At 33.2% G+C, this 20,526-nt stretch overlaps 6 protein-coding genes across 7 annotated transcripts; 4 read left to right on the top strand and 2 right to left on the bottom strand.

Moving 5' to 3' along the window:
• The first annotated feature begins 531 nt into the window (after positions 1-531).
• On the top strand, positions 532-2,770 carry LOC107362091 (dnaJ homolog subfamily C member 25 homolog). 2 transcript variants are annotated; one of them, XM_015929094.3, is made up of 4 exons: positions 532-1,040; positions 1,179-1,340; positions 1,449-1,824; positions 2,081-2,770. In XM_015929094.3, the coding sequence occupies exons 2-4, from the start codon at positions 1,241-1,243 to the stop codon at positions 2,613-2,615; spliced, it is 1,011 nt and encodes a 336-aa protein (XP_015784580.1). In that variant the 5' UTR covers positions 532-1,040; positions 1,179-1,240; the 3' UTR covers positions 2,616-2,770. The 2 variants fall into 2 exon arrangements, with proteins under 2 accessions (XP_015784580.1, XP_015784581.1); XM_015929095.3 differs by having other exon boundaries at positions 532-1,074.
• Positions 2,771-3,000: 230 nt separating this feature from the next.
• LOC107362154 (RNA-binding region-containing protein 3) lies at positions 3,001-6,089 on the top strand. Its single transcript, XM_015929168.3, has 4 exons — positions 3,001-3,238; positions 3,356-4,297; positions 4,361-4,493; positions 5,471-6,089. The coding sequence occupies exons 2-4, from the start codon at positions 3,528-3,530 to the stop codon at positions 5,519-5,521; spliced, it is 954 nt and encodes a 317-aa protein (XP_015784654.2). The 5' UTR covers positions 3,001-3,238; positions 3,356-3,527; the 3' UTR covers positions 5,522-6,089.
• A 623-nt stretch (positions 6,090-6,712) lies between these two features.
• On the bottom strand, positions 6,713-7,519 carry LOC107362104 (uncharacterized). Its single transcript, XM_015929111.3, has 2 exons — positions 7,429-7,519; positions 6,713-7,347 (listed from the first exon to the last, which is right to left on the bottom strand). Exons 1-2 carry the CDS (start codon positions 7,432-7,434, stop codon positions 7,060-7,062), a joined length of 294 nt encoding a protein of 97 aa, XP_015784597.1. The 5' UTR covers positions 7,435-7,519; the 3' UTR covers positions 6,713-7,059.
• Positions 7,520-13,771: 6,252 nt separating this feature from the next.
• On the top strand, positions 13,772-15,307 carry CSN4 (COP9 signalosome subunit 4). The gene is made up of 4 exons (XM_015928811.3): positions 13,772-13,831; positions 13,893-14,270; positions 14,340-14,673; positions 14,743-15,307. The coding sequence occupies exons 1-4, from the start codon at positions 13,829-13,831 to the stop codon at positions 15,246-15,248; spliced, it is 1,221 nt and encodes a 406-aa protein (XP_015784297.1). The 5' UTR covers positions 13,772-13,828; the 3' UTR covers positions 15,249-15,307.
• Positions 15,308-15,988: 681 nt separating this feature from the next.
• On the top strand, positions 15,989-17,247 carry LOC107361873 (putative serine hydrolase). Its single transcript, XM_015928812.3, has one exon. It carries the CDS (start codon positions 15,989-15,991, stop codon positions 16,934-16,936), a length of 948 nt encoding a protein of 315 aa, XP_015784298.1. The 3' UTR covers positions 16,937-17,247.
• Mcm3 (minichromosome maintenance 3) lies at positions 17,133-20,221 on the bottom strand. The gene is made up of 6 exons (XM_015928810.3): positions 20,074-20,221; positions 18,676-19,971; positions 18,416-18,590; positions 18,221-18,347; positions 18,009-18,159; positions 17,133-17,938 (listed from the first exon to the last, which is right to left on the bottom strand). Exons 1-6 carry the CDS (start codon positions 20,116-20,118, stop codon positions 17,261-17,263), a joined length of 2,472 nt encoding a protein of 823 aa, XP_015784296.1. The 5' UTR covers positions 20,119-20,221; the 3' UTR covers positions 17,133-17,260.
• Between the last annotated feature and the right edge of the window lie 305 nt (positions 20,222-20,526).

The following is a 20,526-nucleotide window of genomic DNA, read 5'->3' as shown; positions in this document are numbered from 1 at the left end:
TCTCCAGCAAGATTAGCATCTTCTAATTTAGGGACGTGAACTCTACTATGCTTTGATTTGACTCCTTGCTTGTTGAGTTGTTCTTGAGCTTTAAACTTGACTCATTGCAAAATATTTTCAACGATACCGATTTTTAAAACAGCAATGAAAAACTTATCAGATTGATTACATTTACAATTTATGAACACCCAAAGCTGATGTTTACGTTGATGTGTCTTGACCTAGACACCTCCTTTGTTTTTCTTTTTAATTAACACGGTTAATTTGGTAAGTATTAGCTCCCTGACATGATCAACATGACGACTATCTTTATAATAAAATATAATAAAATACATTAAATAACTTTGCTTCATACCTTTAAGATCTTCTGTAACTTTTTAAGTATTTATTCACCCATTAAATACTCATTCAAGTTCAATAGCTTTTCAAGATTTAAAACTGAACCAGTATTTAACCCAAAAATAAACCAGAATGCACTTCAGGTTGAAGGCCTTATGTTGCCACATCAGTGATGTGACATCACTCTTTCAACAGCATCATCTGTATCTTCTTCTTTAGCAATCATCCTCTGTATTGTGTGCATATTTTATATCTTTATTTCCATTGTAGATTTTTATTAATTATAAAATGATAAATTGTCAACGTGCCCATCTCAGTGCTACTTGATTTACCATTTGTAATGAATTATCATTATCAGTCTTGACCTGTTATTTGTGTAACCAATAGCTTTTACAGCTACAGTCTTTTTGTTTACTTGTTTTTATTTATTGAATATATTTTTATTGTACGATTATCTGAGTCAGATTAATTTTAATCCTTTCCTTTTTACATTGTCCTTAAGTTGTTACATCCTGTTGATCACTCAACTGAATCATCTTAATTACTCTTCGACTCACAACTGGATCGAGACTTTGAACTGCATCGTCCACATTACTTGTCAGCCTTGTTTATGTGTTTTGTAGACGTTGTTGTAACGCAAATTTTGATATCAGTGATTTCCGTTTAAAAGAAAAATTTGTCTAAAAACTGAAGCAGTCAAAGTAAGCTAACAACTTTTTAGAATAAACTGTTTTGGTGGGTAAAAAATCCGGAATCAAATAACACCAATCATTGCTTTACATTAGTCTTCAGTTATTCACCAACACTAAACTTTCACATTTACCTTTTAATGCTACCAGCTGTCAGTTGATGGTGATCATCGGCGTTATTTCTTCATCACCATCCTCACCAGACCATTCACATGGATATCAAAGTGACTTTAGTATTAGTGATATTTAATTTAGGCTTTGCTTATGGGTTTTTTGAAGGCATCTACTGTGGTGTTGACAACTGTTATGATGGTAAGTCATATCTCACCTTTATCATCTTGTATCTTTATTATTGCTCTATTTAACTGAAAAGTCATAATGTTTAACTAATTTCACTTTACTTTTGCTTTTCTTCCATAGTTTTAAATGTTACTCGAGAGTCAACCAAAGAAGAAATTACAAAAGCTTATCGTAAATTAGCGAGGAAACACCATCCTGATGTTCATAAGACTGCTGAAGCCAAAGCTGAGGCTAGTGAGAAATTCACTAAACTAGCCGCCGCATATGAAATTTTACGAGATGATGAACAGAGAAAGGATTACAATTATATGCTGGACAATCCAGATGAAGTGTACAGACATTATTATCATTACTATCGGCGTCGATATGCACCGAAAGTCGATGTTAGGATCGTTATCGTTATTACCATCACTGTAATATCTGGTATACAGTACTGGGCTTGTCTTTCCAAATATAATGAAGCTATCGACTATTTTTTAACTATTCCTAAATACAGGTAAGACATTGTTGAATCAACAATATTATTCCATTACCTGCCAATAAACATACTGTTCCATTTTGTTTCAGTAATCTGCACTTCCTATCAAGAGCCGTGTTTTTTATATCTTATTGTGAGAATTTTCCATCTTCTCTTTCCCTATTAGTCTACATTTGATACTTGATATACTTTTTCTACTCCATTTGATTTCTGAAGTTCCAACTGAAAGATTCCTTTTTTTAATCGTTTTTTCTCATGTTTTTTTCTTTTGCAGAATCAAAGCCACCGAGATAGCAAAAGATGAAGGTTTGCTGGACCATTCAGCAGCTAATAGGAAGAAGAATAGATTCAAAAGCAAAGATGAGATAAGACAAGAAGAGGAGAGGGTTTTGAGAAAAATTATCGAAGAAAAAATGGACATTAAAGGAGCCTACGCTAAACCTAAAATTACTGATGTTCTTTGGATCCAATTGTTTCTTCTTCCAATCACCATATTCAATTGGATTTACTTCCAGATTCGATGGATCTATAAATTTAGCATTTGTAAAGAAGAATACGGCGATGAAGAGTTCGAATATTTAATTAGAAAAAATATGAGTTTATCTAAAAGTCAATATGATGCTCTCGATGCTGATGAAAAACTAGAGTATCTTGAATTAGAGCTGTGGGACAAAGATAAATTTAAAACATGGAAGCAGGAAAAGGACGATGAAATGAGAGCCAAATTAGCGGAAAGTGGGGTAGCTAAAAGATACCGCCGTTGGAAAAAGAAAGGTGGACCTGGTCAAATAACATTCTTAGATGATTAAATTAATTCTCTTTTTTACCCATACAAAGAATTTATATCGCTTTATATCTTATATCTTCTCCTTTTGGAAACTCTGTCTCTTCCTCTTAACTCCTATCATTTTAATCTGGCCTGAATTCTTTTCTACAATAAAATGAGCTTGATTTTCCAATTTCACGAATTTTCAGAAGGTTATCAGCCTCTTCTTTTAACATGGTTCGTATAGTCATATCAAGCAAATAATCATAATCTGGTTACTCAAACACAAGTCTTATAATGCGTTAGAAGAATATTCATTATTAAATGAATGAGCTCAGATTTTCTTCAGTATTCAATCATTCAATCAATTAGAGTTTAAACAAATTGAAATGACGCGCCATACTCTTAAGGCAAATAAAAATCTACTACATATCCAAGACTTAGAATCTTATCGGATATTTTGGTACGAAAACCTGAAAAATTGGTTTTCAAATTGCAATTGAATATTGTACAAAAAATTCGTGATTGCTTATCACTGGAATAAAATTAATTATAAATTGTTTTTAGATTATTTTATATCATTTGTTGAACAATAAATATTTGAACTTTTCGATGTTTCCATCATTGGCTTGATTTTTGATCTTTTTAGTGTGAAACTGAAATTAGGTAAGGGAATTAGTTGTCTGTAATTGCTACCACTGCAATCTTATTTAACATTTCGCGCTCAGATTTATTCCAGACGTCTAAGATCTGTTTTTAATTCTTTATTTTTGTTGTTAACAGATTTGAACTTCACGAATACCTATATTCTTGGCTCGCTCTCTGAGATTAATAAATAATTCAAGAAGGATTGACGCAAGAGGAGTGAATTCCAAAAAGTAATTCATAGAAATAGTGATTCATCTTAGGTAACTGAAAACATCAAATTAAACAACGAGAAAGTAATAGCATCAACATGATAGCGCCAAAAAAACATCAAATTAAGTACAAATACCCGCCTGCAAATAAAACAACCGTGTGTAATATCGCAAGAGCTTGTCTTCATCATCCAAAATTTTACTACCAAGTGTTACATTTAATGAACAAAATGAACTTGATGCCTCCATTTGATGAAATTCCCGATCAATTCCAAGACAACCTCGAAGAAATGGTTGTCAAACCTATTAGCTCAGATGAAAGTGAAATTGAATCTGAAAATTATGTGGCTAATACAGATTGGTCCGGTAAAAGTTTTAAACGGCGAGTTAAAAAGTTGAAAACAGGAATTCTGGGAGAAGTGAAGAAAAAACAACCAACGGATCAGGAATTTAAACCAAGCTCAACGCATAACGAAGGAGATGAAAATATATTTGAACATAACCAATTGATGCCGATTTCCATAAAAATAAATATTAATTCAGAATTATTGCCTTCTCAAAAAGTTGAAGAAACCAGTGAATTGTCTTCTGGTTTTGGTCAGATTTCTTCAAAATGTAATCAGAATGATATGGAGAATGACGAGGAATCAGATGATTGGATCAATGATCTTGCAACAACTGATGAGATAAAACAAAACCGTCTTCCTCCAGAAGAGCTTGTCAATGTTCCAGCTTATAAAGACTATGCACCAGGTCCTCCTAGTTGTAGATTATATTTGAAGAATCTAGGAAAAAGAGTAACAGATCACGATCTTAAGCGTGTCTATGGACGTTATATCAATTTAGAAGACGAATCTGAAAAAAATATGTAAGAACTAAGAAAAAAAATATTGGTCTATAATAATATATCGATATATTTTAAATTCACCAGGTTTCATGTTCAAGTATTCAAAACAGGCCGGTTTCGGAATCAAGCTTTTATTAGTTTACCAAATGAAGATGCAGCAAATTCGGCCCTTCAAGAAACAAATGGCTATTTAATCGACGGTAAACCCATAATTGTGGTAAGTTACAGTTTTACTAAAGCAAAGTTTTCTTTCTCGTTCAGAGGCTACGTTATGAGCTTCTTGTAGATCATTAGTTCAGTAACTGAATTCAATTTCTTTCTCCAAAGATTTGAGTATAAGATACGTCAAAGCAATGTTAACTTGAGAATCAGAGATTTTAATTAAATTGTGGACAATAAGGTAGCACCACTGATCTTTTAGAGTCATCTCTTAACAAAAAAATCAAAATTTTAATACATTGTAGATCACGGTTCATATCTACCCAAAGGTGCTCAGGTACCAATTAGAGCGTCAATCTTTCGATAGTCCCACCTAATTCTCCACAAAACAAACACCGATCGAGAGGTGGTGTCCGACTTTCACCCATACGACTCAGGTTCAAGTCTCTATCTATCCCTCTTTCTGCGTTCGGTGTGCGTCCCTATCTAGGTCCTAGTACCTAGAATGTCGTAGGAGAATGTATCTCCGAAGACATACTGCAGATGTCCTCTGTAGTGGGCATTTATAAGCCATGGCTTCAATAAAAACGATCCCAATTTTGCTATTTCTTGTTTTCTTTTGCTGTTTACTCTTTGCTCTTATCGTAGTTTTATTTGAATCTGACTTACTCCACATTACTAGGCAGTAATGAGACTAAAACTTAATCTCACTAATTAAATGACGATTGATTGGTTTTTTTGGTAAAACCAGTTTATTTCCTGTTTTTATGTGGAAAAATTTCATTTTATGTCATGGATATTAATTATATTTTTTTTAGATAAGATTTATTCATCTATCATCAGAGGAAAGTAAATATCTTTACCTGTTATTTAAACTAATAACCAGGTTATATCAAGTTTGAACATAGTTCAACCACTTTATAGTATAACTTTGGTAGAGCGATGAAAAAAGTTAATCCATTCAATTCTAGTTTATGATTGATACAAGTTGTTTTATGGTTTTTAATGTATTTCTTTAATTTTTATCTCTTTCAGAGTTACGCTCGTTCAATCAAAGCTAGTCCAATGGTGACCAATTCAAGTTGATAATCTACTTGGTGTCCAGTCCAAATCGTTCAATGCACTCACAGACAGAGGCCACGAACATCAAAGAAGTGAATTTCTTAATGATAATTACTTACACATCGTGATGAAGCTTACATCCATTGCGTCAGAGGATTTTCTAGAATAATGCAGTTTTTTCATCTCGATTTCAATCCATGGTCAAATCTGGCTGTAGGCTATGTAAAGCTGAAGCTAAAGCTAGAGTAAAGAGAATGCGAAAAAACAACAAAAAATACAATTAGTGTTTTCCCAGTCATAATTATTAAGAAATAATTGATAAATCGTTATCCTTGACTAAAATTTTTTAAAAGGGGTAACCTGTAGGTGTGACCGGCTGAGAAAAGGCTAAGAGATTTACGTTACCATTGTGATGTTTTAACGTACATGTTAACGTACACGATGTTTTAATGTATTATTACGTATGACATGATTTACAATCGAGATGTTTAACTGGGATCTTTCGATCATTCAGATCTTTGTTTTATACTTGAAATTTTGATCAGAGTTTAATAAATCCAGCTTTTTCAATAAACTTGTTCAGATCTCTTTATTTGGCATTTTTTCATCACATCGGTTTTTTTGTTTTTTCATCATATGACTGAAAAAAGGCTAACTTTCACTTTTCAGTTAATTATCAACCTTAAAATCAAATTGATATTTCATGGCAAAATATCTAAAGAATCGAAGATGATTTACTAATTTTCTGTCACTTCGTGTTTGATTTGCAAGCAAAAAATTACTTGTTAATTACCTTATTTACTTAATATTGAGAGGCAACCAAGCATAAAATATAAACAAGCGTTAACAGGTTTTGACTAAAGTTGTCATTAAAAGTTAGATTAATGATGATTGAAGTGAAAAAGGATTATATGACTGCTGAAATTGAAACGTTGAATTACTCGTTTATGTTAGTTAATTAAATTGTTAAAAACAATGAATTGACGCCTTCCATCTGTTAAAAGTTCCAACAGTAGAATCATGAATTCGTCTCTTTCAATCACTATGACAGCTTCAATTTTTCACGGATTTTTAATCGTTTCACCATCTTTTAATAAATCATTCCGAATTTGATTTTTTAAGATTTACTTTATAGTTGCTGATGAAACCATTTTTAATAATAATATCGATGTTATTTGAATTGGTTGAGCGATTGAGAACAAAATTAAATGAAACTTTTTTTTGTTTTTGTGAACAATTTTTTATTGTGAATGATCAAACTGTTAGAACGACATTACAATTCGAAGATGTTGTTTTCGAGACGAAGAATAAAAATAGTTCTGCCAAATAATGTCAACATTTTTGTTTTGTTTTTGTTTTCGTTTTGAACTAACAAGTGATTTGTTTTGTGTGTAAAGAAAACTAAACTGTCTGACGAGAAAAATGAACAAACCGTTTTGTGCGTGGCGAATGTAGTGAGTTTATAAGTTGGAACAAAAGAAGAGATCGATCAGAAGGGAAATCGCAAGGATTAACATGAAAATCCCATTGATTGAGGCCGGTTGAGGAAACAGTTGGACAGTTTACTTCTTAAGGATGGTTGAGTAAGAAGTGTATGGAGAGTAAGCATATCCATAGCCGGAGCCATAACCATAAGCTGGAGTTCCATAGTAAGATCCGTAGTTCCAGGCTGGAGCATAGGATCCGTAGTAGCTGCCGTAGTAACCTGGGTTGTAGGAAGCGGTGTAGGCTGGAGTGTAGCTTGGAGTGTAAGCGTAGCTGGCGTATGGGCTGTAGGTAGCGTAAGCTGGGCTGTAGACGGCACCGGCTAAAGCACAGGCGAAGAGGGCGAAGAGGATAACAACTTTTGACTAAAGGAAAAACAAAATCCAGATTAGTTGTTGGTAAACAAGGAATCAGTTTAATGAAATAATATCAATGATAAAACTTACCATCATTTTGAGTTTGAGGGTTTGAGTTGGGTTGAGCGTTGAAGCAAGAGAAAGTTGAGTTTTGAAATTAACTGTGATCGTTGGACGATTGAGCTGAAGATGATTTGAATATGATCGAGTTGACTCTTTTATATAATTCTGACCCAGAGAGAGTGAGGCTTAGAGAGGTAGGTTGAGGGCTAAGAGTGGCAGAAGAGAAGGGAGAGAAAAAGGGAGAAATGAAGATAAAGTCCAGTGACAATTGAAGATGTTTTCATTCCACCTCGACCTTCTTCTTCATTCTCTCTCTTTCTCTCATCATTTTATCTCCACCCAACAAAAAACACACAGAGGAATCATGTGTATACCTGGGTGAACCACGTCTGATCCTTTCAGTGAATATTTCCTTCCTTCTTTCTTACTGTTTACTGGATATTCAAGTTTCAAAAATTATCCGAGAGCAAAGAGAGGAATAACTAGGAATGTAATCCTTAATTTTCGTGCCTAGAATTTGATCTTAAGTTTATGTAAGAAGATGATAATGATGATCAGAAGGCCCCATTTTTCATCAAGCCGTGGGAAAATCGCCTCAGGATCTTCTGTTCTCTCTCTCTCTCTCCTTATTCAGTCCATCAAAATGATGGCGAGAGGAAAGTACTGAGCATCATTGAAGGTAAAGCATCATCAACCTGAACATCATCCTGATCACAACATCAATGGATGCAACCACACCCGATCAAAGATATTAACCATAATTGTCTTACTTCAACCTCTCTCATTGTATTAATCTAGTTTAATCAGATGATTGAGTTGATCTTCAAGTTTAACCAATTATTATCACCAAAAAGTGGTCCTTCTATGTACACAAGACCTGATTTCATTATTATTTTTTATCCTCACTTTCACTTTCATTTGTTGCCCTGGCAAGTTATTGCCTCAAGGCATCAAGTGTTATTGCTCAGTATGTTAATCAAAGCAACCGATCTATTTGATCGTTTTTCAAGATTTTACTTTATTTTTTCATTCTATCACATTAAAAGCTTGAAATTTTATTTTTATAAACTTTTATTAACTGACTTGTGTTTTGAAACAGTAATACAAATTGACTTGGAGTTCTGGTTAAACTATCAATCATCCAATCAGTAATCAATATTCAACTTATATTGTTATGACCTTGTCAAATTGAAATGACAAAAGAAAGGCTGAATTCAGTTGAAACCAGTCTAAATGTTTCAACAGTTGCTCTCAGCATTTCATTTACTAACATCTTATCCAGGTTTCTTCCACTCAACTTAACTCCACAGGTTAATAGACAAGACAAGTTCATCTGTTTGACCATTTAAGCCCAGCTAATTTAATTCATTTCATTTTTCATCATCAACCTTGTACTGAAAGTAATTCATCTTTAATTTTTATCTCAAACTCAAACGAGAAAGATCAAAGTGTCATTCATATAAAGACTAAAGTCTATTTATCTAAACTGCAATTAATTCAGTTGAAACTACATTAAAGTTTCCAGTAACTATTAATTAAATGTAGAAACTTGGAATCACTTGCACGTGCTAGTTTCAACTCTTTTGTCTGTTCATTCAGGGTTTTCCTAATATTTTGTTCAAAGTGTTCAATCTGATTAAACTTCATTTTAAAGATGCGATGACAAGAATCGCTGGACAAAACAGCAATAAATATGAATATTGACAATAAACATTGAATAAAATTATCCTGAAGAAACAAACAATTCTGTTATCATATTCTATTCGTTTCCAGTTGATTGTCTGACGAATGAAATGAAACAAATGAAAAGTTTTCAGAACATTAAATTGTGCACAAAACATTCAACTCAATCACCAATCAATATAAATATTACAAGGGCTTGTAATTTTCGTAATTAATGTACATTAATGGCTCATAACTATAAAAATTGAATTCAACATAAAATAGATTGCTTGAAGTATTGATAACTTTTACTTGAGCTCAACATTTGAAGAATCTTTCGTTGCAAAGTTCGTTGCTCAAAATAACCTTGATCGTTCAATCAAGTTACATGTTCATGTATAATTACATGTATTTTGACTGGTTTGTTGCTGTTTCAAAAATTATGAGAGTCAGAATTTTAATTGCTCTGTAATTTGACTAAAGTTTAGCATCTTCTTAATCTTACATTGGCATGAATTAAATAATAATAGCAATTAGCGCAAAGTAGCTTTTGGTGTCTTTGGTTGTATTATTTTAATGGTTAAAGTTTATTGAAATTGGTCAAGTTATTATATTTATATTTGTTTACTACGAATTTAGTTAGTAATTTTTATGATTCAATCAGCTAATCGTGTTAATTAGATTTTGCTTGAATTGATATGTAAATAAATAAATTAAAACTGTTTACAAGTGTCCAAAAAACCAACCGAAAAAAAGAGAAAATTTCTTGATTTATGATTTTAAAGGTAAGATAAAACTCTGAAACATGAATAATATATTCTTTGAATTCAATAAGAAATGATTATAAATTGAGATTATGAGTGATGTTGAAATTGATGATTAGTGCTTCGAGTGTTTTCGTCACCTCGATGTGTCCAGACAATCGATCATTGATCAACTTGATTATTAAACAAAATGTAAATTAACATGTGACTTCGATTTCGACGAGGAACTGGAAATGTGTTGATACAGTCATTTCAGATTGATGGAACATGATTTTTTTAAAGTAAAGGCTTGATTAGTCAAAGACAAGACTTGTCCTATCACCTGGAGTTGCTTTTTTTGCCCAAACGAGCGCCTAGCTTCTAAATGATTAGACAAATAGGAATTTTCAATGGATATTAAAGGATTTCAGATGAAGCTTATTTAACATATACTTTTTTATAAGAACTCGGCTGATATTAGTTGACGATTGATCAACTTTTAAGTTCTGACCAAACTGCGCCAGTAGCAACTGAGCCAATTTGAAACATTAATGGAAGTTGGTTGTTGCTAAAAAGACACAATAAACACAATTGTCACATTTATACACAAATGGGAAAAAACGGGTAAAATCAATTTCTTTCAAATTGAGACTCTGTTGGTCTGTAGAGAAATAAAAACTCAGTTCGTTTGTGCGATTTTAAGATTTCTCTGATCGACAGTTTTCGAACAAATCAGGTTCGAAGTTGGAACTTCGATTCACTTTTGGGCAATCATGGAAGCAGATTTTTCCATGAAACTCATAGTACTAATGTAACGTTTGTTGATCAACCAGAAAATAAGTTATTTGGAGAAATAAAAATTTCCTGTTTTCTGGAAAACAGATTAATACGATTTTCAGTTAAACCGGTCGATTTCTGTGACCGTAAGAGTTAAAGAGCTAAGACTTATTCTTTGTCCATAGAAATTGTTGTTTCACATCGTGGCTCGGATACTTGCATCAATTTAGCAACAGTTCTCTTGATTTTGCTTATTGGCACTAAAACTTTATGGCTCAATATTTCGAGAATAGTGGAACCTGCAATTATAATTCTTTTACCAAATTAACTCTTTGTTGATCAATTATTCAATGCAATTTATTAACTTTCAATTAGCGCATTTGGTTCATAATATTTGGGTTTTAAATGTGTGAGGAACAACTTATTCAACAAACAAAACTCATCTCAACACATTTCTTGGTAAATAAACCAATTTTCTGGTTAAACCTGAAAATGAAATGCAAAGATTGCTGCCAAAGGCCCGAACATTTGAGTTGAGAGTTAAGACTTTATGGGTTTATTGTGACATAAAAACTACGTCCATTGGTGCTTTTAAATAATTCACCTGATCAATAGTTTTCTAGAAAATTGAGGTCAAAGTTGAAACTTCGAACGTCTTTTGTTCAGCTATGAGAGCAGATTTTTCCATGAAACTTTATTTTCCTGATGTAAATTTTAATGGCCAACCATAAAATTTACTTATTTTGAGGAATAACATTTTCTATTTTCTGTAAAACAGATCAGTTCGATTATCAGTTAAACCGGCCTTAATCTGTGCCCGTAAGAGTTAGCAAGCTTAAACTCATTATGTGACCATAAAAATTGTTGGCTCACATCATGGATCAAACATTTTTTTCAATTTATTAACAGTTCTCTTGATTTTGTTCGTTTTTCACAAAACTTTGAGCCTCGATATTTCGGGACTGGCATCATCTAAAATCATCATTCTCACTTTAAAAATTAGATTTCATTATGGACTATAAGATTATATGACTAAATACTGAATGAAATCTGAGTTAATTCATCAAATAAGCAAAATGCTTCTAGCGCCTAAGATTTTTGTTCAGCTTTATAAAGCAAGTCTCTAATTTTACTACATAAGTAATAAAATGCTATAACTTTATTTGAAGTCTCTTTAATGTTTTGATATTTCAATACATTATAGCCCATGATGAAATCACATGTTTGGCTAAAGAATGATGATTGTATGCGGTACGATTCTCGAAATATTTATGTTCAAAGTTTTCAGACCAAAAGGCCAAAATCAAGAGCAATATTGACAAACTGGAAACTACATTGGCTCCATGATGTGAGCCAACAATTTTTATTGTCGAATAATGAGTTTTAGCTTGCTAACTCTTACGGGCACAGATTAAGGCCGGTTTAACTAAGAAGCGAACTGATCTGTTTTACAGAAAACAGAAAATGTTATTCCTCAAAATAAGTGAATTTTATGGTTGGCCATTAAAATTTACATCAGGAAAATAGAGTTTTATCGCTAAATCTGCTTCCATAGCTGAATAAAAGGCGTTCGAAGTTTCAACTTTGACTTCGATTTTCTCGAAAACTGGCTATCGGATATATTACCTAATAGTATAAATGGATACAGTTTTTATGTCCCTACAAACAAGCTGAGTCTTAACTCTCAACTCAAATGTTCGGGCCTTTGGCAGCAATCTTTGCATTTCATTTTCAGGTTTAACCAGAAAATTGGTTTATTTACCAAGAAATGTGTTGAGATGAGTTTTGTTTGTTGAATAAGTTGTTCCTCACACATTTAAAACCCAAATATTATGAACCAAATGCGCTAATTGAAAGTTAATAAATTGCATTGAACAATTGATTTCGAGAGGATTAAATTGGCCAAAGAATGATGATTTTATGTGATACAATTCTCGAAATACCGAGGTTCAAAGTTTTCAAGCCTATGGCCTAAATCAAGAGAACTGTGGATTAATTGAAGAAAATAATCAACCCATGATATGTAACAACATTTTTTACCGAGTAATAATAAGTTTTAGCTCTCTAAATTTTACGGTCCCATAAAGCGGCCAGTTTAACTGAAAATCGAACTTATCCGTTTTGCAGAAAACAAAAAAGTTCCATCTCTCAAAATAAGTGCATTTTCTGGTTCTTCACTAAAACTTATAACAATGAAATGGATTTCATGGAAAAATCTGCTTCCATAATTGCCCAAAAGTGAATCGAAGTTCTAACTTCGAACCTGGTTTGTTCGAAAACTGTCGATCAGAGAAATCTTAAAATCGCACAAACGAACTGAGTTTTTATTTCTCTACAGACCAACAGAGTCTCAATTTGAAAGAAATTGATTTTACCCGTTTTTTCCCATTTGTGTATAAATGTGACAATTGTGTTTATTGTGTCTTTTTAGCAACAACCAACTTCCATTAATGTTTCAAATTGGTGCATTTTGTCACAAAAGATCTCAAGAACGGTAACGTTCTACAACTTGAGATCTGTAATAAGGCCATCAGATTCATTTGATTCCTTTGTTTATGAAAACGACCAACTGGCAAAATAAAACAAATCCCTGACATGTATGAATTAAGCATCTCTATCCCTTAATGATAATTCAATTGTACTAAATTTCTAGAGCTTACACCATCGATTGACCCTAACATACATTATCTTGTTTATCCAGTATTATAGCCGTTGTAATTGCCTCACAAATAAAACGGATAATCCAAATAAGTATGGATAGCTTCTTGCTGCTCTCTGTCGACAAAATTGAAAGTGCACTGGAGAATAGATTTTGTTGGACATCATCAGGTACAAAAATTTTTAAAAGTCCAAGAAAAAAACCCGACTCGGAGGAAATGCATAGACGGAAGAGAATCTCCAAGCCTTTCTAGCCTCATGTCACACTCTATTCTGTTGATGGACAAACACATTAAATTTAGGCATAAATAGACCTGGAATGTAACCAAAACCATACTTTCTTTCAATGGAGATTTTTCACTTTCAGAAGATGTTTTGTCAGCTTCTGAGTTACGACATTGAAATTTAATTTTGGCCCCATAAGAGCATTCGAATTACCGCTTTCAATGTTCATAGTAACCGCTAGGTGGAGTAAGTATCATTCTACTCTGTTTGGGATTTTACAGTAAATTTTGCTTGATTTATCCAATTGTAGGAAAACTTGGTTTGCTTGATTCCTTGTGACTATTAGATCATTCTGATTTCAAATGGTAAGCCAATTTATATTTTAAGATCAAAATGCGCTAATACTTTATCTATCTCTTTTAACAGGAAGAGTTAAGTGCTGCTCTTGCTCAAGTTGCAGCAACCGGTGGATCACCAAAGGATCAGACTGACAAGTATCGTGTTATTTTAGATGCTATTGTTGCAAATCAAAATATCAATGAATTGATCGAAGGAGTTAAGCTTTTCGTCAAAAGTATTATAAATGAATCAGTTAGTTTGGTTATATCCAGACAATTGTTGATTGACATTGCCGCTATGTTGACAAAATTTCAAAATGATGTTACCAAGTCCATTGCTCATTTCATATTGGACAAAGTTCAACCTCGTGTTATATCATTTGAGGAACAAGTCGCCGCAATTCGTCAACATTTAGCAGGTATTTATGAGAAAGAGGAACAATGGAAAGAGGCCGCTAATGTCTTGGTAAGTTATAATTTTTAAGAATCTCACAGACATTTTCTTATCATTTCTTTACCAAATTTTGATTTTCAGGTTGGAATCCCATTAGAAACTGGCCAAAAACACTATACAGCTGATTATAAATTAGAAACGTATCTGAAAATTGCTCGACTGTACTTAGAAGATGAAGATCCTGTTCAAGCTGAAGCTTTCATAAACCGTGCGTCCATGCTCCAAGCTTCAACACAAAATGAACAATTGCAAGTACATTACAAAGTCTGTTATGCTCGCGTTCTTGATTATCGTAGAAAATTTATAGAAGCTGCTCAGAGATATAATGAACTCAGCTATAAAACAATTGTTGACGAAAATGAAAGAATTGAAAGCTTGAAAAAAGCTATGATTTGTACTGTTTTAGCCTCTGCCGGTAAGCCTCAATTTAAAGGTTTCTAGATGAAGATTTTTTATTTATTTTCAATATTTTTTTCATAATCAGGTCAGCAAAGGTCTCGAATGTTGGCTAATCTATTCAAAGATGAAAGGTGTCAACAGCTACCTTGCTTCAACATTTTAGAGAAAATGTATCTTGATAGGATAATCAAAAGGTCAGAAATGGATGAAATCTCCGAATTACTTGCCGCGCATCAGAGGGCCAAAACTGCTGATGGTTCTTCCATATTGGATCGAGCTATTGTTGAACACAATTTGCTATCTGCTTCTAAACTTTACAATAATATTAAATTCGTGGAGTTAGGAGCCATTTTAGAAATCGATCCTCGAAAAGCTGAGAGAATCGCATCGCAAATGATTACTGAAGGAAGAATGGCTGGTTCAATTGATCAAATCGCTTCTATTGTTCACTTTGAAACGAGAGATATTTTGCCTACCTTTGATGAACAAATTCAAGATATATGTTTCCAAGTTAACAACCTAATCGAAAAAATAAGTCAATCATCTCCTCAATGGATGGAAACTACTTTGGATGCCCAAATGGTTCTCTAAATAATCATATCTGTATTTTCAACCCTGTTACTGCAATTTAAAAAGTAATTTTTATAATAGATTTGTTCTCAATTTTTTTATAGATAAATGCAACAGATACGGTTTATTAATTATTAATTTTCCATTTTTGCCGCAAAAAACATGTATATCTGTTAGGTAGCCTCATTTATTCAAATTGTCATTACCGGTATCAAGTCATTCCTCATTTTTGTGGGTTTTTATTCATTCGGCGGAGTTTGTGGCAGCATACTGACAGGTATACAACTTATTCAAGATGCAAGATACATTGTACATGGATATGAATAATAATTTATTGCCTATGGAACTCGTATTTTTGAATTGATTTTTTATTGTATTAGTTTAGATATTTCAGTTGTCAAATTTTTATTTACAATCGACAAAAATTAACTTAAAATTTTTCAATGTCCTGCTCCATAGCACTTCATTATAAATATTGGCTGTTGCATCATACTTTTTTTTCAAAATGTTTTTAAACCTGTCAAAATTGGCGGTATAATTAGAAGAGACGGTGGTTAATTAACCGGAAAATAAAAGTTGTTTATCCAGTCTAAATATTATCTCGTCTATTTTTCCTCATCTCGTCAACATCATCATTTAATCTTCATCTTAAACAATTTGTTATTAAAAGTTCTTATTCTTGTTTTTTCCTAGCAATTGTTCTTTTTATAGTTACACTCATCAGTTTACTGTTTATATTTGGTCATAACAATAAGAAGAATATGGTTAAAGAATCAAAGGAAATTCGGATTCCAATTCCTTATGGTTTCATAGCTGCCAAAGTTTGGGGTAATCAAGAAGAAGCCGATTTAACAATAATTGCTTTACATGGTTGGATGGACAATGCATCAACATTTGACCCTTTAATTGAAAGCCTTGAAGGAAATTATCACATCATAGCTGTTGATTTACCTGGACATGGATTATCATCTCATTACCCACCAGGCGTTCCATATAGAAACATTTCTTGGTTAATTGATCTAAGACGAATTGTTAATTTTTTCAACCTTGATAAGATTTCTTTTTTGGGACATTCTATGGGTGGAAATGTGGCATTAATGTATGCTTGCGTCTATCCAGAAAAGGTGGAAAGGATAATCGCCTGTGACATATTCAAAGAGGCTACCTATCCAGCTGAGTCAATTGCTCAAGAAATGGCTAACTCAATTCAAATATTTCTTGAAAGTGAACAACGACCCAAAATGACTAAACCCTACTCTTATGATGATTGTATTGATATTCTCATCAGTACTCATTACAATGGATCTTTGAACAAAAAGATGGCTTCTTATTTGTTAAAAAGGGCTGCTCGAGAAACACCCGATGGTTACATATTCACCCGAGATCCCCGATTAACTGCTATCGTACATCAAAAATATGATCTAAACACATTGGTTCAACTTTACTCTAACGCTAAATGTGAGAAATTCATTCTATGTGGCAGCAGAGGTACAACTAAACTCGATACACCAGAGGCTCAAGCAATTCTAGATGTTCACAAATCAACTGGTTACTTCAAATTAATTAAAGTTAGTGGGGACCATTATCTTCATTTAGCCTCTCCAATCGATTGTGCAAGGCATATAGACTCATTCATAAAAGAATCTGTCCAGCGAACTAAGAATTCCTCTACGAATGGATTTCCACTGACAGAGTCAAAATCCAGTTAAACATCAATTTGACGATAAATTGGTTGAAATGATATGCATGTATTACATGTATCATTCTAAAGAAATCAAAGTTTAATATAATTTGTCATTTGAAATTTGAGCTTTTCATAAAATTGAGAATATAATAGTTTTGAAAGACTTATGTTTGTTGAAAGAAAATTTTGTGTAATTTTTCGATAAATTTTCATATCCAAAATTGTGATGTAAAAAAGTTTTCGATTTATTGTTTAGTATTCATTCGATGAAATTTACATTTCAATCAGATCAAAAACCATTTTCTGTTGATTAAAATATAACTTGAATTGACAGAACTGTGATGATTGTTTAAATGATGAAAACAACTGATTCTGTAATCATTATATTGTTGTCATCTTGCATTCGATTTAAACAAGCATCAACTTCGATAGAGGACCAGCTATCATCCCCGTCTTTACAAAAAACTTCTTTAATGGCACTAATAGGTAATGATTGGGCATGGCTTTTACGAAATTCGTTCATCAACATCTTTTTGAACTTTTTCAATCTCGTTTCATTAATTTCAACCTCAATCTGCGTAGTCATTGCGCTCGATGTTTCTCCTGATGTTTCTCCTGAAGGTTCTGCTCGTGAAGAGTCATCTGTTTCCATTTCTTGAGATTCATGTTTTGTGGACTTGGATCTAGGTTTTTTAACCTTAGGCTCTCTTTGAGTTGGCTCGTCCTTTTCTTCACTACTCAATCTTTCCTTTCTTTTAGCTGCTCTGCTTCTTTCCGATACAGGAACAACTTCATCTGTTTCTGAGTCTACTTCAACATCACTTCCGTCGCCACTTTCTTCACCTTCTTCTTCATCTCGTCTTCGCTTTTTTGGTTTATCATAAACCTTCTTGAAAATGGCAAATTGAATCAATTCAATAGCAGCATCAGCATCTCGAGCTTCGACTATCCTACTCAATCTAGCTTTGGCATGAGCAGTGGAAAGACGGATCAGAGTTTCCAATGAACGCGCTGTAACTGGTTGAGTCTGAAAAATGGAATTTTATCATTAGATATTGCAATAAGAGATATTGAAAAAAGTGATTTAAGCGACTTACTTTGGCTAAATCCGCGTGTTCTTGGTCGTAGCATCGAAGCTTGGAATAAGCTTCTGAAATTTTCTCACAAGCTTCTTGAGTCAAAACAGGTTTCATTGATTTAGCAATGTGAATGTATTTTTTCATGAATTGAACACTCACAATTTTTTCCCTGTGAATAACAAAAAAAGTTAAAATCTGCTTATGATTCGAAATAAGTCAAGTTTACTTACGATTTGGATCTGTTCGCGTGCAACAAGTTATCATATTTCTCATAAATGGGAGTATCACCTTCTTCCTCATCAATCGTCTCGAGGTTTTTGGTTGAAAGGAAATCGGCAGATGAAATTATAGGCAATGCTGGAGAAAAAAAACGATTAAAATAAGATTAAAATTTTGTGTTGATTTTAAATTAAAATAATACATACGTTCACCATCTTCTTCATTTGGAGCTCTATATCGATGTATCCTAACAACATGATCAGCGATTGCGGTATCAAGGTCGCGGTCGTGTTTATCAAGAAGAATAAAAAGTAAATCGAAACGAGATAATAGAGAATCTTGGAGACCAATATTATCCATAGGATTTTTGTATTCATCGTACTGTTAAGAAAAAAAAGACAAAACGGAATGAGTGACTATAACCACATAAAATACAGTAATAAGAGAAATATGAAAAGTAGCTTACTCTTCCATAAACAGGGTTAGCTGCAGCAAGGACTGAACAACGAGCGTTAAGCTTAGCATGAATACCAGCTTTGGTAATAGTTACTCGACCTTGTTCCATAACTTCATGAATTGCAGTCCTATCAATGTCTGACATTTTGTCGAATTCATCAATACAAACAACTCCACGATCTGCTAAAACCATGGCACCAGCTTCAAGTCTTCTTTCACCAGTTTCAAAATCATTGGTAACTGCGGCAGTAAGACCAACACCGGATGATCCTCTACCAGTAGTAGCAATGGCTCTTGGAGCAGTATGTAAAACATATCGAAGCATCTGAGACTTGGCCACCGAAGGGTCACCGACCAAAAGAATATTTATATCTCCTCTTAACCTTGTACCATTTGGGAGATTTTTCTCAACACCTCCAAGTAACATACAAAGAAGAGCTTTTTTAATATATTCATGACCATGAATTGACGGGGCCAATGATCTAGCCAGTTCTTCGAAAACATTCTTGTTGCGCTGTCGGCTAAAAGATCGACACTTCTGTACATCTTCAGCAGAAATAGAAGGAGCGACTTCTTTGGACAGTAATTCAATGTTATTAGCCAGTAAAACAGTTCTAAAAGTACCACTTGAATAGTTTCCTTGTTTAGATGGTAAGCAACGAAAAACACCAATAACTTGAACTCGGTCTCCAGGTTTACATTTGTCAACCAAATCATTGTCAGCTATAATATCTACAGAACGAGGAAGCTGTCCGGCAGGAGCCTTTTCGGGCATTTCTTGAATTGTAAATGTTTGATGGTCCTTATAAGTAGAGAGCCCAAACTCAGTTTCTAGAAGATTTCCATCTTCATCTTTAGTTGGATAAACGGTAGATGAAGGAAAAGCATCATATGATGTTAAATCAGTGTATTTACGCTCCATCACTTTTTTTGTCACTGGGCAGTAATGTACTGATTTGATGACTTTGGGTCGAACAAGCGAGCACTTGGTCACTATACCTTCAACACAAACAATTTGACCAAGATAGCTGCTTGTCAAAGATCTTGGTGTAACATGTTTGTTACCAAATGACCCTTCCAAACCAATGAAGAGATCAGGAACTTTTTTCAAGTATTCTTGATCGATTGTTAGAGTGAAATCACGAAGAGCCCGTTCAAAACTTAGTAGCTCTTCAAATGCACAGGTCAACAATGCTTTAGCGCGAACGGGATTCTTTTTTCTCAAGTCATTGATATTGACTATTAGTCTCATTTCATTATGAGCAATCATCTCTTTAACCAGGCGATAATAAATACCATGGTCGCTCTGAAATAATTAAGAAATAAGATAAAAACACAAAAAGTTAAGTATGCCGATAAAGAAGTTGACATAACACTGTTAGCCCAATGAAGAAAAACTGTTACTTACCTCATCATCGAGAAAATCAAGGTATTCTTTATAAAACTCAGCCATGGTGGAACTAAAAAAGATTTAATCAATTATCTTAAAACAATTGAGAATTAAAAAACAAATAAAATTGATCTGGAAATGTAACAATTAACGAGTTAAAAGGCAGAAACAAAACTGGATAAGATTTAAACTTTAAAAGGTAATGGTGGCTTGGGGACAAAGAAAAAAGCGGGAAAAAGAAGCAGGATCACAAGATACTATCCGGAAATAATATTAAGCTTTCCAATTCCTCATATAGATGGCACTGTGATAGCTGTTGACAATTTTTATTCTAAGTTTTTAATTTTGTAATTTGTTCCAGTTGAATTAAAATCAATTTTTATTTTATTTTTCCTTAAGTGATACTCTGACAACATTGTGATCTCAGTGAATAGTTATGTCTTTCATCTCTTTGATGCTTAAATGTAATAA

The sequence above is a fragment of the Tetranychus urticae genome, chromosome 1 (assembly GCF_039701765.1).
Source record: "Tetranychus urticae isolate SD_2017Ah chromosome 1, NJAU_TeUrti_SD_1.0, whole genome shotgun sequence".
Taxonomy (NCBI): Eukaryota; Metazoa; Arthropoda; class Arachnida; order Trombidiformes; family Tetranychidae; genus Tetranychus; species Tetranychus urticae.
Note: the sequence above shows the minus strand (reverse complement) of the source record. Positions and strands in the feature narration are given on the sequence as shown.